This window comes from Acanthisitta chloris, unplaced genomic scaffold, assembly GCF_000695815.1.
Source record: "Acanthisitta chloris isolate BGI_N310 unplaced genomic scaffold, ASM69581v1 scaffold20783, whole genome shotgun sequence".
NCBI classification, from domain to species: Eukaryota; Metazoa; Chordata; class Aves; order Passeriformes; family Acanthisittidae; genus Acanthisitta; species Acanthisitta chloris.
Window position 1 is genome coordinate 29,374 of NW_008664544.1, and position 13,653 is coordinate 43,026.

Here is a 13,653-nt window from a genome sequence, read left to right on the forward strand (position 1 = left end):
TCGGCGCGGCTGGCAGCTCTCGACAGCGAGGCAGGTTCAAAGGTCATGGGATAAAGAAAAAGCCAAGCTCTGGTTCAGCTCTAATATCTCCTGGCTGGAAGTCTCGCCGAGGTACCTGCCCCCTCTGTACTCGCACCTTTCATTAATCTTCTTGCCATCTTTTTTAACTAGCCATGCAGAACCGCTCGATAGCGAGACGTATAATGGGGAGGCCCTGTGCCTATTACCAGGTTAACACTCTGTTAAGCTCCAGTGCAACAATGGAATCAGAATTTAAAGGAAATCTCGAGCTGCAGGGTGCAAAGCGGCAATTAAATCCCAGCCCCGAGTTACCCGCATACTCCGTGACCTACAGAACACCTTTGTTCAGACTTACCTCCACTTTGAGGGTGTTTTGACCTAGCAACTGAGATGTCTCTGCTGTGTGAAAACAAAAAGCAGGATCACAGTGAATGCTGCTTCAGTTCATCACCCAAATCCGTTCCTGAGCTCGCGGGGCGCGGCGGCGGGAGAGCTCGGCGGGTGTCGCGTGCTGTCCCGCAGGTGCAGGACGCAGTGTCCATCCCCACGCTCGGACATGGCACACAGGCAGTGACACTGAAGCTCTTCCCTGTCCGAGTAATGTCAGAGACATTACCAGAATCAGATTTCCTTTAAATTACACTATTGCAAAGGGATGTAATTGCATTAAACGCATTATGTTGCTTCCTTAAGACTTTATATTATGTACACTTAATTGAGATACAAAGCCCTTTTCAGCTATAAAAATGACAACTACTTTATTAAGGCCTAAATCCTATTTCTCCATGATAGGATGCTTCCTTTCAGGATTCAGAGCATTCAGAATCTCTCATGATCGTCAGGCCGAACCTGATTGAAAGAAGCTGTTTGTGCCCAGTGTTCTCAGGTTCTAATGGCATCAGGGTGAGCCAGCAGCGCCATTACCTCTTCCCTCGCTCTGAATCCAGGGAGTCTGATTTAATTTACACATCAGAATTCAAATGCTGACCCAGGGCTACCACAAGGGCAAACAAAAACCACCAGCCCTCCCTGCCTTCAGCCCCCACTAATGGTGAAGGCGATGCCAGAGCTTTCTGCTCCCATTTTCTGTCCTCACTGAGGCAGCTCCGAGTCCTAGGAACTCACAGAACAGGAACGCTCAGCCCAGAACAGCTCTGAGCCCTCTGCAAACATTCCCACCACATCAGCTCGGAAGCTGTTGAGTCCCTGAACACACATACGCGTGCCACTAAACCTTTGCTGCACAGTCCTGTCTGTTCAGGAGCACAAAGCTCTGCACAGCACCTAGGTACAGCTCCCAGCACTCAACCCCCACTCCCAGTGTCCCTTGCCCCTGCTAACAAGTACAGTTGTGTTTGGAGGCTCCTGCAAACCCTTCACTCCTCCAGCTCCAAGAACCCGCCCCAGCACAGCCAGGCTCAGTGGGAGGGAAGGCAGCCCCAAACCAGAGCCAGGGGCAGCAGGACCAGCAGTGTGTGCAGAGCACTCCTGGAAGAGGAGCTGGAGTATGTTTGTGTTATGAGAGATAAAAACATGAAAACAAAATATATTGCAGAACTCAAAGACCTTATCTGTGCTCAGCCTCTCTTTGCAATAATTCATTCAAGGAAGATCTGGGAATAATTTTTGATGTAAACTCTGCTACAAACATACATCACCACGCTGATAAAAATCACAGACAAAACTTGTGAAATACAGTGAGTTTCATTCCTTTATGCTACTAAAATAACTTTTTTTCCATTTAAAATTCAAGAGATACTGATCTGCTGTTCGGCTCCCCAAAATGCATCATTCTGAGGTGTCACACCGAGCCTCTTCTCCTGGCCTAAAATAATGACTTTTGGAACATCTTTAGTGAGTTGGGAGAAGGTCAGCAGTTTCAGGAGGAAGTATTTTCTCCTTCTGGAACTGTGCTGAACACTTATTTAGGAAGAGAAGTTTATGATGGTCACGTGAAAACCCCTGAGTACCATAACAGTTGCCTTTGTCACCTGTTAATGTCCTCTCCAAAGCCACTGTGACTCCTCACTCAGTGGTCCCCACGTGCAGGCACTGCCCTTCTGCACCAGGGCTGTGTTTGGGGCTGGGATTCCTGCTAGGCAGGGTTTGGGTACAGTGTCCCACAGCAGCAGGTGCTGCTGGGGGGCTGAGCCCCATCCTGGCAGAACTCAGTGCGAGGTGTCCTGTGTGACAGGAGTGGGAACTTCAGGGTTCAAGGCTGGCTGTTCAAATACAGTCTGGTTTTGTGGGCACAGTATTATCACCTCAGGGGTTTGCATTTGCCATGAAATGTGGCCACAACCCAGAGCTGTTCCAGTATTTGCCAGTGCAAACTGCCCCTCAGGCATTACTGACCACCTGGTCACTGGGGAACCTTCTCCTTGGGCTCCTGCCTCCCCAAGGACCACAAAATCTTGCTGGAGAGACAGAAAAGGAAGACAATGTCTAGACCAAGAACAGGGAAGTAGGAAGGGGTAATGAAGGAGAGAAGGATATAGTTCAATAATTGCTGATAAAATCTGTGGCAGCCATAAATTTACTCTTCCAAGAGAATTCAACAGATCATTACCTCTGTAAATATGTATCACATAATTCTCCCTCTCTGTCACCTTGCAGATAAGTACTTAATACCAGCATCCCTACCCTGCAGAGGCACAAGTGCAATAAAACCCATCTGAGCCTTTGAACCACAGTCACTGTTTGAGAGTAGACGGTTCCACTTTGGGAGACATTGCCTGGCTCCCCCAGGGCCCATCTCACACCTTTGGGAACAAATTTCCCAGAGGCTCTTGTTACTCCACTGCTACAACACGCAGAAGCCCTTGGCTTTGGAGCTGTGCTCTGAGCAGCCAGCCCTGAGCTGGGGGTGAAGCTGTGAGCTGGGACATCACAGCCTGGTGGGCTCTGCCACGGAGCAGAACCTCGAGCGGCACCTCCGTGCCTGGAGACCCTGAGCCACGGCTGGGGCAGACCCAGCTCACACTCACTGTGCGGCTCAGATCCTCAGCTGCACCAGGGACTGTGGAAAACCAGCCTGAATGTTAAAAAGTACAAAACCGTTGCCTCTGTGTGGAAGAGTGGATCTCCCTGGCGGGCTGAGGGGCTGGAGGAGCCAGGCAGGGCCAGTGCTCCCACCGTGTGGCAGTGGCAAGAGACACTGAGCGATGCCATCAGCTGAGAGCAACACCAAAGGACACTCGTAAAACGTGTGTCTGTTTACGTGTGTTCTCTGTAACAGCATCGAGTCAGATTAAAAACATCCTGTAATGAATAAAATACACCTAGAGAAAGAAAAGGACATGGTAGCAATAATTCTTTGGACATCCAGCACATCCAGGGAGGGAGAGGAGAGAGAACATAAATAAAAAGGACTACTCACTTGGGCTTTTTTCTTCCGCAAGGTCACAGGCACAGAGGAGTTCAGAATCGATTGAAATGGGTTTCTGCTTAATCCAAAACTTAGTGCTGGCCTTCTGATTAGTAACAGGGTCTATCTCTACCTTGTCTCCAGAAATACCTGAGATGAGAAAGAATAGAGAGCCACAACAGTGATCTGTTTAACCGATTTCATATCAGCCGTTTGACACACTTTATAAATCTTAAATGGGCTGAGGGGATATTGCCCTTCTGGGCTTTCTGAAAGCACAGGAGCTTTGGAAACCAGAGCAAATGGTTATCAAACCGCATTGATAATCTGCATTTTATCCCCCTGCATAAGCATACCAAAAGAAAGAAATATCACAGAGAAAACCCTTCCCAGCGCCAACAGAGCTCTCCTGGAAGCAGCAGCTACACGAGCTGCGAGATTTATAGAAAGATAGTGCTGGTTTTCCACCCCCACTGCTCTGTGTAACAGACACTATCACCACCACCACTACTCCATCTGCTCACAGCTCACGCCGGAGCCTCTGGGCTCACCCTGCTCCAGCCCCAGAGCACACACTGCCCCTGCATGGGGACAGCTCCGTTCCCAGCGCTGCCCAGACCCCCCAGACAAAGGTGTCCAGGGACTCCAGGGTACTCCTACCCTGCTGGCACCCCAGAGCCAGCTCTGAGGCTTCGTGTGGCTCCTGGCACGGGTGCCAGGCGCAGTCCTGAGGCCGCAGCGCTCGGAGTGGGAGCACAGTGAGTCCTTCTCACCCCCCACACCTTACGGACAGCCCTTCCCACGGGATGCTGCCAGGACAGGAGGAGGGCAAGGAGCATCCTGTGGGAACCTGTTCAGGAGCTGCTCACACACTTGAGCGAACTTCCCAGGGAGCTTTTTGCACCAAGGTGTGCAGAGCCTCCAAAACACTGAGGTGTCTTCGGTCACAAGTTACAGATGAAGCTCATGAGGCATCAACACGAGGAAGCAATACAGCCAGAACCCTCCTGAGGGGTCTGACTCTGACAGAGCCACCCCATTGACACCTCATGAGATATCTCACCTGGCTCATCTGAAGCTCAAGAAAACTAAAGGAGCTGATGAAGAAACTTCTGAGAGCTGTGACCAAAACAACCGCCAGATGCCACACACAGCTCTCACCAGCTCTCCAAAATCCACCTGGTATTTCTTACAGCCTGGCCACGGCCAGCTGAGTTTGCAAACCACATCTGTTTGTGTTCCCTGCAATGCACAGGGGCAGGATAGGGCAGGACCCAAGGGGGTCTCACTGCAGCCCCTACCCCAACACCAGGTCACCCTCACTCCCCATCAATCCAGCAATGTGCTTTGTCACCGAACACACGTCACGGTAGAGACCACAGTTCAATTAGCATTGTACCAAGAGCCCAATTAACGCCAGCCTGCTGGAACTCACCAGTCTGAGCAGGCTGAGGCTGTATCTGGAGCCCATTTGGGTTGGTGATTTAATTTTGGACAGGTTATTTAAAATCAGTGTTGGCATTTCACTGGAATGGTTAATTATTCCAAATGGCATTTGCTGTGGTTTGAGCAAAATAAGGAATTTGATGGCACAAAGTCTTCTTTTCTCACTGAAAAAAGTCAGGGGAAGTTCCAAAAATAAAGGTGCAAATTCTTTGTGTGTGAGGGCTGTTCCCCATCCCTTCCTCAAGAGCATCATTCCTGGACATATCCCCAAAACACTTTCACTGTTTGGTCCTGCAACTTCAGAATTCACAGTCAGTCAATACTGTTAATACACCTTGTTAATTTGATAGGATTTGTCAGGTAACTCCACTGGAAAATTATATAAAACTGTTCCAGATGAACAGATGATAGTGACATGAATTAAAGTGATAGAACAATAGTGGAATATAAACCAGAAATGACACCCAAAGTGGCTGTTGATTTATTGCCATCCTGAGTTTGGTTCTGGGCTTCCATGTATATTAGTGCTACAAATCTGGGTCCATTTAGCAGCGAGATGCTCATACATACATCACCAGCTCCTGCTCCAAGCCAAGGTCACTCCCCATTGCATCAATCTTCTCAGCAGAGGCTACTTCACCATTTTGTAACCATCTCAGATGGAACAGACTTCCTCCTCTTTCATCTTTTTTTTATCATGTAAAATACACTTTAACTTCTATTATTTTTATCTGCAAATTGTCCTGTATACTTCATCCATTATTTCTGTATCTCCACATCGCTGGCTCAGGCTCACCCACATCCGAGAGCACATTGACAAAGAATGTTGTCTTTTTTCTGTTATTGTTCTCACAATCTGGATGTGTTGAAGCCTAAAATCAAAACAGTATTGTGTCTGTGGCTCCTGCAGTCTCTGTCTCGCAGCACAGATCACTCATACTCCAAACCCAGTAAAAATGCTGCTCCTACTGCTTTTTAATTCATCCGTTCTATCAGAAGAGATGTCATCGATGTTTGGGTCCAGTGACACTGTTCTGTTCTTGCTTCCTTTGTTGGGGTCTGCAACTGCCCCCCCTTCCTGAAACACTTGCCAGCAGTCATTTTCCCAGACAATATGCTCCTGTTAGTTCTGCTAATGTGATACACGAGCAAATGTGTCTTATTCCTCCACATCATGCTAGAGCCTTTGTGAGACTGCTGAGAGTGCTGCTGTATGTGCACTGCCCAGTGATATGGGGTGGAACATGGACTCCAAACCTCAAACTGCCACCCTGACCACCAGTCAGAGGGCTGGGCACTCCCCCCACAGTCACCCACGGACTGCTCTTCGCTACAGAGCTCTGCACACTGTGCAGAACATCAGACTTACTCCCATGTTTTTGGTAAACCTTGTCTCAGATTCAAGGATCAGCCCCAAAGCAGCGAAAAGGTTTTGAAAGGTGCCAGTAGCAAGCAGTAACTACAAGCGCAGTTCACACATCACTCCCTTCTCTGCACAGCTGAATCAAACCCCCAGGCAGAACCTGCTCCAACACACACGTGTGTCCTACCTGCAGGGAGGGCTGAGGGGCTACACTGAGGGCTCTCCCCACCATTTCTGGGCTCTGTCACACGTAAACATCCTTCCATGTGGCTTCCAGTGGCTCACATCAGCCGACCTGCTCTGGCATGTGATGTAAAACTGATGGCACAAAACAGCTAGAGAAAAGTCTCTGCAATTGGTCCTCATCCAACTGCCAGGGAACAGCTCCCAGACCAGATACTATGAGCAAACCCCAAAATCAGCCTGGCTTTTCCCATTTCAGGGCATGAGGAGCAGCCTGACACTCACAGGTCACACACAGCACTCAGCAGCCCAACCCAAACAGCCCCTCAGAGCTCCTAGCACCAGTGCTGACCTTTTAATGCCTTTGAAGATGCAGGAGGAACCACAGCAACACACACTTCCTCCACTGTATTGAAGGGTCGTGATGCTCTACATTTGCCCAAGCCTTGAACACCCCACTGTGGCTTCCTCTGATTTTAGAAGGTAATTAGACTCCAACCCCCCCACTGTCAGTGCCATCAAACCACACAGGTTCACAGACTGTTATAAAAGGTAAATTTTATGGTCCTTCCAGCACTGGGCAGGGTCAGCTCCTCCACTGCTGCACAAGTTAAGCCATTTGTTTCATTTAACAGCTCTTCTCCCTTAACCATTTATCTTTAGTGATCTGTCATGACCTTTTCAAGATCTCATTTCTGACACTTCCCAGACGTAGTGAGTCAAACTTCACTGGAAGCAAACTATCACACTGAGAGTTGCGGCGCGGCGGCGAGCGCCCAGCACTGCCCTGCTCTGGGGCAGCAGATAAATCCTGCCTTAAGCAGACAGCTCACTCCAAACCAGGGCAGCTCAGCTCTGAGCTCTGGGCACAGCACTCCGAGTGCCGTGGGAGGCGAGAATGGGGAGACTGCACTGACACCACAACGGGAACTGGTACAGCTTAAATGTAACAACTCCACTGAACCTGCCCAATAAATGCATTTTGTAAACATTGTGGCACTCAATATTTTACTGCTGAATCATTTCTGTATGGAAGGTATTTGCAGGATGTCACAGGTCACCTCCCGACGCATCATTAATCAAATTTCCACAATTTAAACACAAAGATAAAAAGCCATTCAATCACTTTACAGCAGTAATGGGCCTTTTATAATTCAGGATTCTGTCAGCCCTTGGCCTTCGGGTTTGCAAAAGCATTCAGCAAGGCAGTAAGGACAACAGAAAACCTTTAGAAAACGGTCGGTTTATGCTGTTCCACCTCAAATTTCCACTTGGTTGTTAAAATCTTTCAGCCTCAGAAAAGGAAAAACCCAATAACTCCCAATTTTGCAAAGCCTCATTTAAAAATAACAAAACAGTTGGCAAGAAGCTTTCCATTAGGAAGCCTAGATTGAAAAAAGAGAGGAGGTCATTAAATAATGGCCTTCGCTCAGGAGAAACATGTGCTAGCTGATTGGGGTAATAAAAATACTCAACTATTTTCAACTGAAAGCAGCTTTTTTTTAACCACTGAAATGCTAGAAGCACTTCCAAATGCTTCAGGAGAAAATGGACCAAGGTGATGACGAGTGGTTCCCAAGAGCCTGAGATGAGATGTCAGCCAGGTGCTGGAGATGCCAAAGGTCTGACCCGCTCTCCCCGCGGCACGGCACGGACTGACTTACCCAACTGCACGTCCGTGGTGAACCGCAGCCGATGGATCATGCTGACCTTGAAGGACTTGTAATGGTGACTGCTGAGCATGTCCTGGACTGTGGCAATGTCGATCTGTGGGTCCTCCTCCGACACCTCTTCTCCTCTTGAACCTGCAGGACGAGGTGACAGCAATGAACGGGTCTGAAAAGTGGTGCCCGCTCGGCCCGCGGTGGAACCGAACGCTCCGGGCTGTGTCTTGAGGGAGAACTCCTCCCGCCACCCCAGGACAAAGCCACTGAGGCACTGAGGACAGGGTGAGAGCTGTTTGCACTGTGTGCAGGTCCCGAGGCAGTGCCAGGAGGACACAGCCCGTGAACAGAAAGCAGCCCCGGCCCAGCGGTGCCACCCGCGCTGACCAGGCCAGGCTTGGTTCACTGGTGGGTACTGCCTTTATAAAAGGTAACATCTCATTAAGCCAAAAAGCCAATTACTGAAAAAATATAACAGACTTTAAAGATTTTTTACGTTTTATGACGTTGGATTAACACCAATTCCAACATTACTGGAATGCGAAGTATAATTGCGCGCAGAGCAGTTTCGGTGCCAGCTGCTAATAAAGCACCTCAGCTCAAATGACACTCAGATGCTGCAGATAAAGTGGTATAAATATGTTTGAAAACTGATTTAGCTTCTTACAGGAGATGCTGAGGAGTGACACTTTTTGTTTAATATCCCAGCTAATGCAGCCCTAAAAGCTGAACTAACTGCCAGTTCAGAGAACTAAATTTGCTGCAGGAAATTAATGAAAACTTTATATTTTGCTGAAATTTTAATAACGGGAAGATAAGATGATGGAATTTTAGTACAGGTCTTAAAGCTCCAGCAAAGCAGGTACCAACTTCTCTGAGGTTTCAGTACTGATTTTACTTGAGAGCAGCCAACACTAATGCTCCCCGTGCTGACCTTTCCTGCTGGGAGGGTACATTCCCATCTGCCCAGGGATTGCAGGGGAGCAGTGGTGGGTTCCCATCTTTGGGTCCCAGTGACAAGGGAGTGGTTTGCCAGGAAAGGCCACAGCTCCAGGGAGAAAAGCCCTGACATGTGTGTCCAACACAGACTGCTGATGCAGGAGCAGATCCCTCTGAACAGGGAGATTTAGAGCTGCTGAGGGACACACTGTTTGCTTGGGCATGGGAAACTGTGGGGACTGTGGCCACCAGCAGGACAAGGGCAGGTGGAGAAGAGGAGCTCCCCTTGAGCAGGGAACACTCCTGCACCACATTCCCTGTCTCTGTGCTAACAGCACAGCCTGTGGTAAACATCTCCCCTGTCTGCATCAAGGCAAGGTGAGCATCTGCTGTTAAGTGAGCCAAAATCCACACTGAGAGGACAAAGCAGGAGGTTCCCATGTCACAGACGTTCACAGTTCTCTGGTGCCACGTCCTCCCCACACTGCAGACGTTCCTCTGGGGGACACCAAAGGGTTAAGCTGCAAATTGGGCTGTGCCACTCGACTTGAAAGGATTCCAAAAATCAAATGAAACAGTCTCCATGTGAATTTATGCAGAGCCATCTTAACACTGCAACCACTCCATGCTCCAGAATGACAAGATAAATTGTAATGGCTCCTTCCGAGACATTACAATGCATTTTGTCACAGACCTCTGTGTTAATGTCTCTATACTATGGATTATCATAATGTATCATGTCAAACCCTCATGCTGCACTACTCCAAAGATACACTGAGATATGTCAAACTTTTTGGTGCACTTAAAAGCACCTTGAAAGACTGTGGCATGGCAGTGTCTGAAGTGAAGCAGGAGGATGGGATGCCTTGCCATGAGAGCCAGCCAGGACCCTTGTCCCCTGGTGGAGACCAGGGATGTGCCCCTGCAGCCCTGTCCCTGCTGTGTGGGGTCACAAGAACACATTGTGCTGGGACATGGGCACGGCAGGACACGCAGTCAAACCTGGGCATCCCCTAGGGGCTGGGACAGACTGGGACAGACTGGGACACGGCTGGACAGGGAAGGACCACACTGACCAGGGTCAGTGCTGGTAAGGAGCTGGGCAGGGAGGCCACACAAAGCCCTGCTAGGACACAGAGGGGAGTGTGGTGCCATGTGCTGCCCCTGCCACGGCAATGCTGGGGCTCCAGGGGTACCTGTGAGGGAGTGTCAGCACCAACAGCCAAACAGCATCAGCAGCGATGAGGAATTCAGGAACAACACAGAAAGTGGCAACATACTGACCTCCCTCCTGCACCTCCTGCCAAATGTGGTCAGAACACTTCACAGGACCAGGATCTGCAGGACACCCTGTGGGTAACACTGTCCCTCTGCCTCCACCTCCTGCCTGGCCCTGAACTGCTCCAGCCATGCTGGCCACCTGGAATTATGGCATGGGGGACACTGTGACAACCCTACACAGTTGCTGTCATGCTGAGGCTTCTCAGATTTCACACACCCGAACCAGAAGTATGAGAAAGACAATTTGCAGCCTGCCAGGTCATATCCAGGGAAAACCACTTACTCTGCCACCTGAGCACCTGTCACTGCCTGAGCTGCAGGAGCACCAAGTGCTGTTTCATGAAGCTTTGTGAATGGGTTCAGCTTCCCAGGATTTCTGAGCTGCTGCCCCTGGGAGAGCAGCCAGGAGCTGCTCCACTACACTGATCCTGTGCCTGAGGGTGGCAGGACATGGACTCAGAGGGGCAGGGGAAAGAGCAGTGGCACCAGTGACAGCAGAGAAGTGCCCTGTGGGGACAAACCCACCCACAGCACCTGGCACAGGGCTCACTCATGGCCAGAAAGGTCTCTGTGCTCTACTGCACGTGGCAGTGAGGGCAGGGCCACCTCCCCCTGGACTGGGGGAAAGCCCACGAAAACCACTTCCCCATGCAAGCAGCTGTGAACAAACCTGTCAGGGATTTACCTGTCAGGGTGTGTGCAGTGGAGATCACAGCCTGGCTCCAGAATGGGAAAGCCTCTGCTTGGAAAGGCAACAGGCACTGAGCTAACCCTGGAGCCACCTCCAACAGGGACTTGGCTAAACGCAAGGAGTCTCCTCAGACAGGGACTCAGCTAAAACTGAAGCCTCCTCTGACAGGAACCCTGCCAGCACCAGAAGACACTAAAAAGACACCTTAGGAATACCAGAGTATTGAAATGCCACATGCAGCCTGCTGAGGAGCAAGTGAACCTGTGTTTCCTTGATAAAACAACAAAATACAAAGTTAACTGCACTGCAAAAATGTCCCTTATTACTTTAATGTACTAGAATATTGCTTAATGAAAGTTCTTAATTGCAATACAATTAATTACATACACAGAACCCCCAATTACATTTTCCAATAAGACATTGGCTTTGTTATAGGTCTAAAGGCACTAAAACAATTTTAATATATTAAGACCAATTTCCCCTGAATACTAATTACTATCTAATGATAGAAGGAGAAAGAGGAACTTTCCAGAAGTAAGATGGCAGGAATAAAACCAAATCAGCCATGAACAGTTTGCTGCCACACGTAAAGGCACTTCACAGTACAAAGTGCAGCTCTCAGCTCCAGATAAATCTTGGTGCGAGTTACAAGTTCTGCACAGTTTATTAGCCTGAATGCTATTAGCAAATGCTGGATGGAAAGGGGAACTCTCCATACATATTTTTCAATAACGGGAAGTTTTTTGTTTCATCCAATACCCTGAAATATAAACTTTCTGTGTGCCCCGAGGAACATGGCAGCTATTTCCCAGCTCATGCTTGGCATCATCCATACATATATTCCTAAATGCCTAGGAGACTATGAAGAGCACATTTACAAGCAATAGCTGTTACAACTGAGCTTTTCCTGACTGGCATATCAAAGCTAAAAGTATTTCAAATCAAGACAGAATGCACTAAGTGAAGATTTCAGCCTGGTGATAGGATTGCCAAGCCATTATTCTATTAATAGTGCAAAACTGTCGATATTTCTGTTCTACTGCCATGCCGAAGATAGCTCCTAAGCCCTCGAAATCCCATTTCTGACTGTTCACAGGGATCCAGGCTGTGCATGGGGCAGGAGCTCTGAGTGCCCTCACACACTGTCCTGTCCTTGAGCCTCTCTGGTGCAGGACAACTGCCTGGGTGTCCACACACATCCCTGAGCAGGGACAGTACAGGGGCACTCGGAATTCACCCATCTGGGGGGGCAGAAACAACAAACATAACACTTCTCCTACATTCCTTATTCGAGTCTGGGCCCAGAGAGCACTCAGAAAAGAGGCAGAGTCCACAGAAGTGTTTATTATTCTGCCTGGATTCCTATCAGCCTTGAACAGACCAGAGCCAGGACTTACTCCTGAGCACCAGAGTCCATTCTGCCTTCGCTCTCCATGTGCTAGGCACTGGTTGATGGACACAGCACCCACGAGTGGGATGAAAAGCCACCACATATGCAGTGAGGCCACTGCAGATGGGAAGGATGGTGGCTGGGGAAGCACCAGGAGCTCAGGAAGCCTGGGGAGCCCTTGGATCCAGCCCAGGGTGTTCTCTGCCATGGGATTCCCCATCCTAGTGAGGCTCCAGGTCATGCTCTTAGATGGGCATCAATTTGCTTAGTGAGCATTGGAGAGCTCACCAGATAAGGGAACTTTGCCCTGGCAGCCTCGGGGATTCATCCCACACCTCTCCATGCTCTGTGGAAGAGCAGGACTTGCTTTGGTGTCCCCTGGCCTGGGAGGGGAGTGGTGCAGCTCACAGAATTGAGGGAAAGCGTCTCCTCGACACTGTGACTGACATTTACTTTGAGCCAAGGCCCCAAGGCTGTCCTGGAGCAGAGCAGGCTTATTGCCTCCTGCCACACTCCGTACAGCTTCTGACTGCTGTGCTCATGGTGCAACCTGAACTCCGAGACTCACCAGAGAGACCTGCAGTGAAGACAGCCACAGGCCACAGCCTGGATTCCTCCACAGATGAAAATATGTTAAAATTACAGCATATACAATGCACTTTTAATTACAGAGATTGGGTTAAAAAATGTTATTTTAAATCACAGGCAAAACCCATGAAAGTATGACTAGTGTGCATCATTTCATAGATTAAAAATCGATACAAAAGTAATAGGTGGGATGCAGACATCAGGGAATTCTGGCTTGTGGAAGAGCTCAACTCGATTAGTGAGGTCAGAACTGCTCCATTTCCTCAGCACAGCCCCCTGCCCCCTCCCTGCTCCTGCTGCTGTGGGCACAGCCTCCTGCTCCCTCCTGGCAGGGTCTCTCGTACAGTTTCCTAGAACCACTTTATGAAGAAAAGAGCTAGGAGCATCAGGAATATTTTGGGAGCAACTCCCACCCTGTGGAGAGTGGCAGCCAGATCTGTGAGTGCCAATCTCAGCCCCAGCAGTGCCATAGCTCTGGGAGCTCACGGTGCTGTGTCTCACCTCTGCTATTCCATAACTGGGAGCAGAGGCTGTTACTCACCACTGGAACCAGGAGCTGCTCTGGGAATGCTCTGTTGCAATTCTGGGATAAAGTATGGTTGCTATGGCCAAAAAGCATCAATGGAAAGGTCTAATCTTTGCACAGAAAGAAAAACCTTTCTGGTACTTGAACCAGGCTCTTACTCTGGCTGTTTGCAGCATGAGCTTGGCTGAGAGCAG

General features: G+C 49.3%; 1 protein-coding gene across 2 annotated transcripts in view; it reads right to left on the reverse strand.

The window, feature by feature from the left end:
- Positions 1-13,653, reverse strand: part of MAPKAP1 (mitogen-activated protein kinase associated protein 1) — a 44,889-nt gene that overhangs the window by 6,570 nt on the left and 24,666 nt on the right. The window contains exons 5-6 of one of the 2 annotated variants that reach the window (XM_009071407.1): positions 8,045-8,185; positions 3,401-3,538 (exon numbers count right to left, since the gene is read on the reverse strand). In XM_009071407.1, the coding sequence (XP_009069655.1) occupies positions 3,401-3,538; positions 8,045-8,185 (279 nt within the window). The remainder of the gene's footprint in view (positions 1-3,400; positions 3,539-8,044; positions 8,186-13,653) is intronic. The other variant, XM_009071406.1, reaches the window with a different exon arrangement.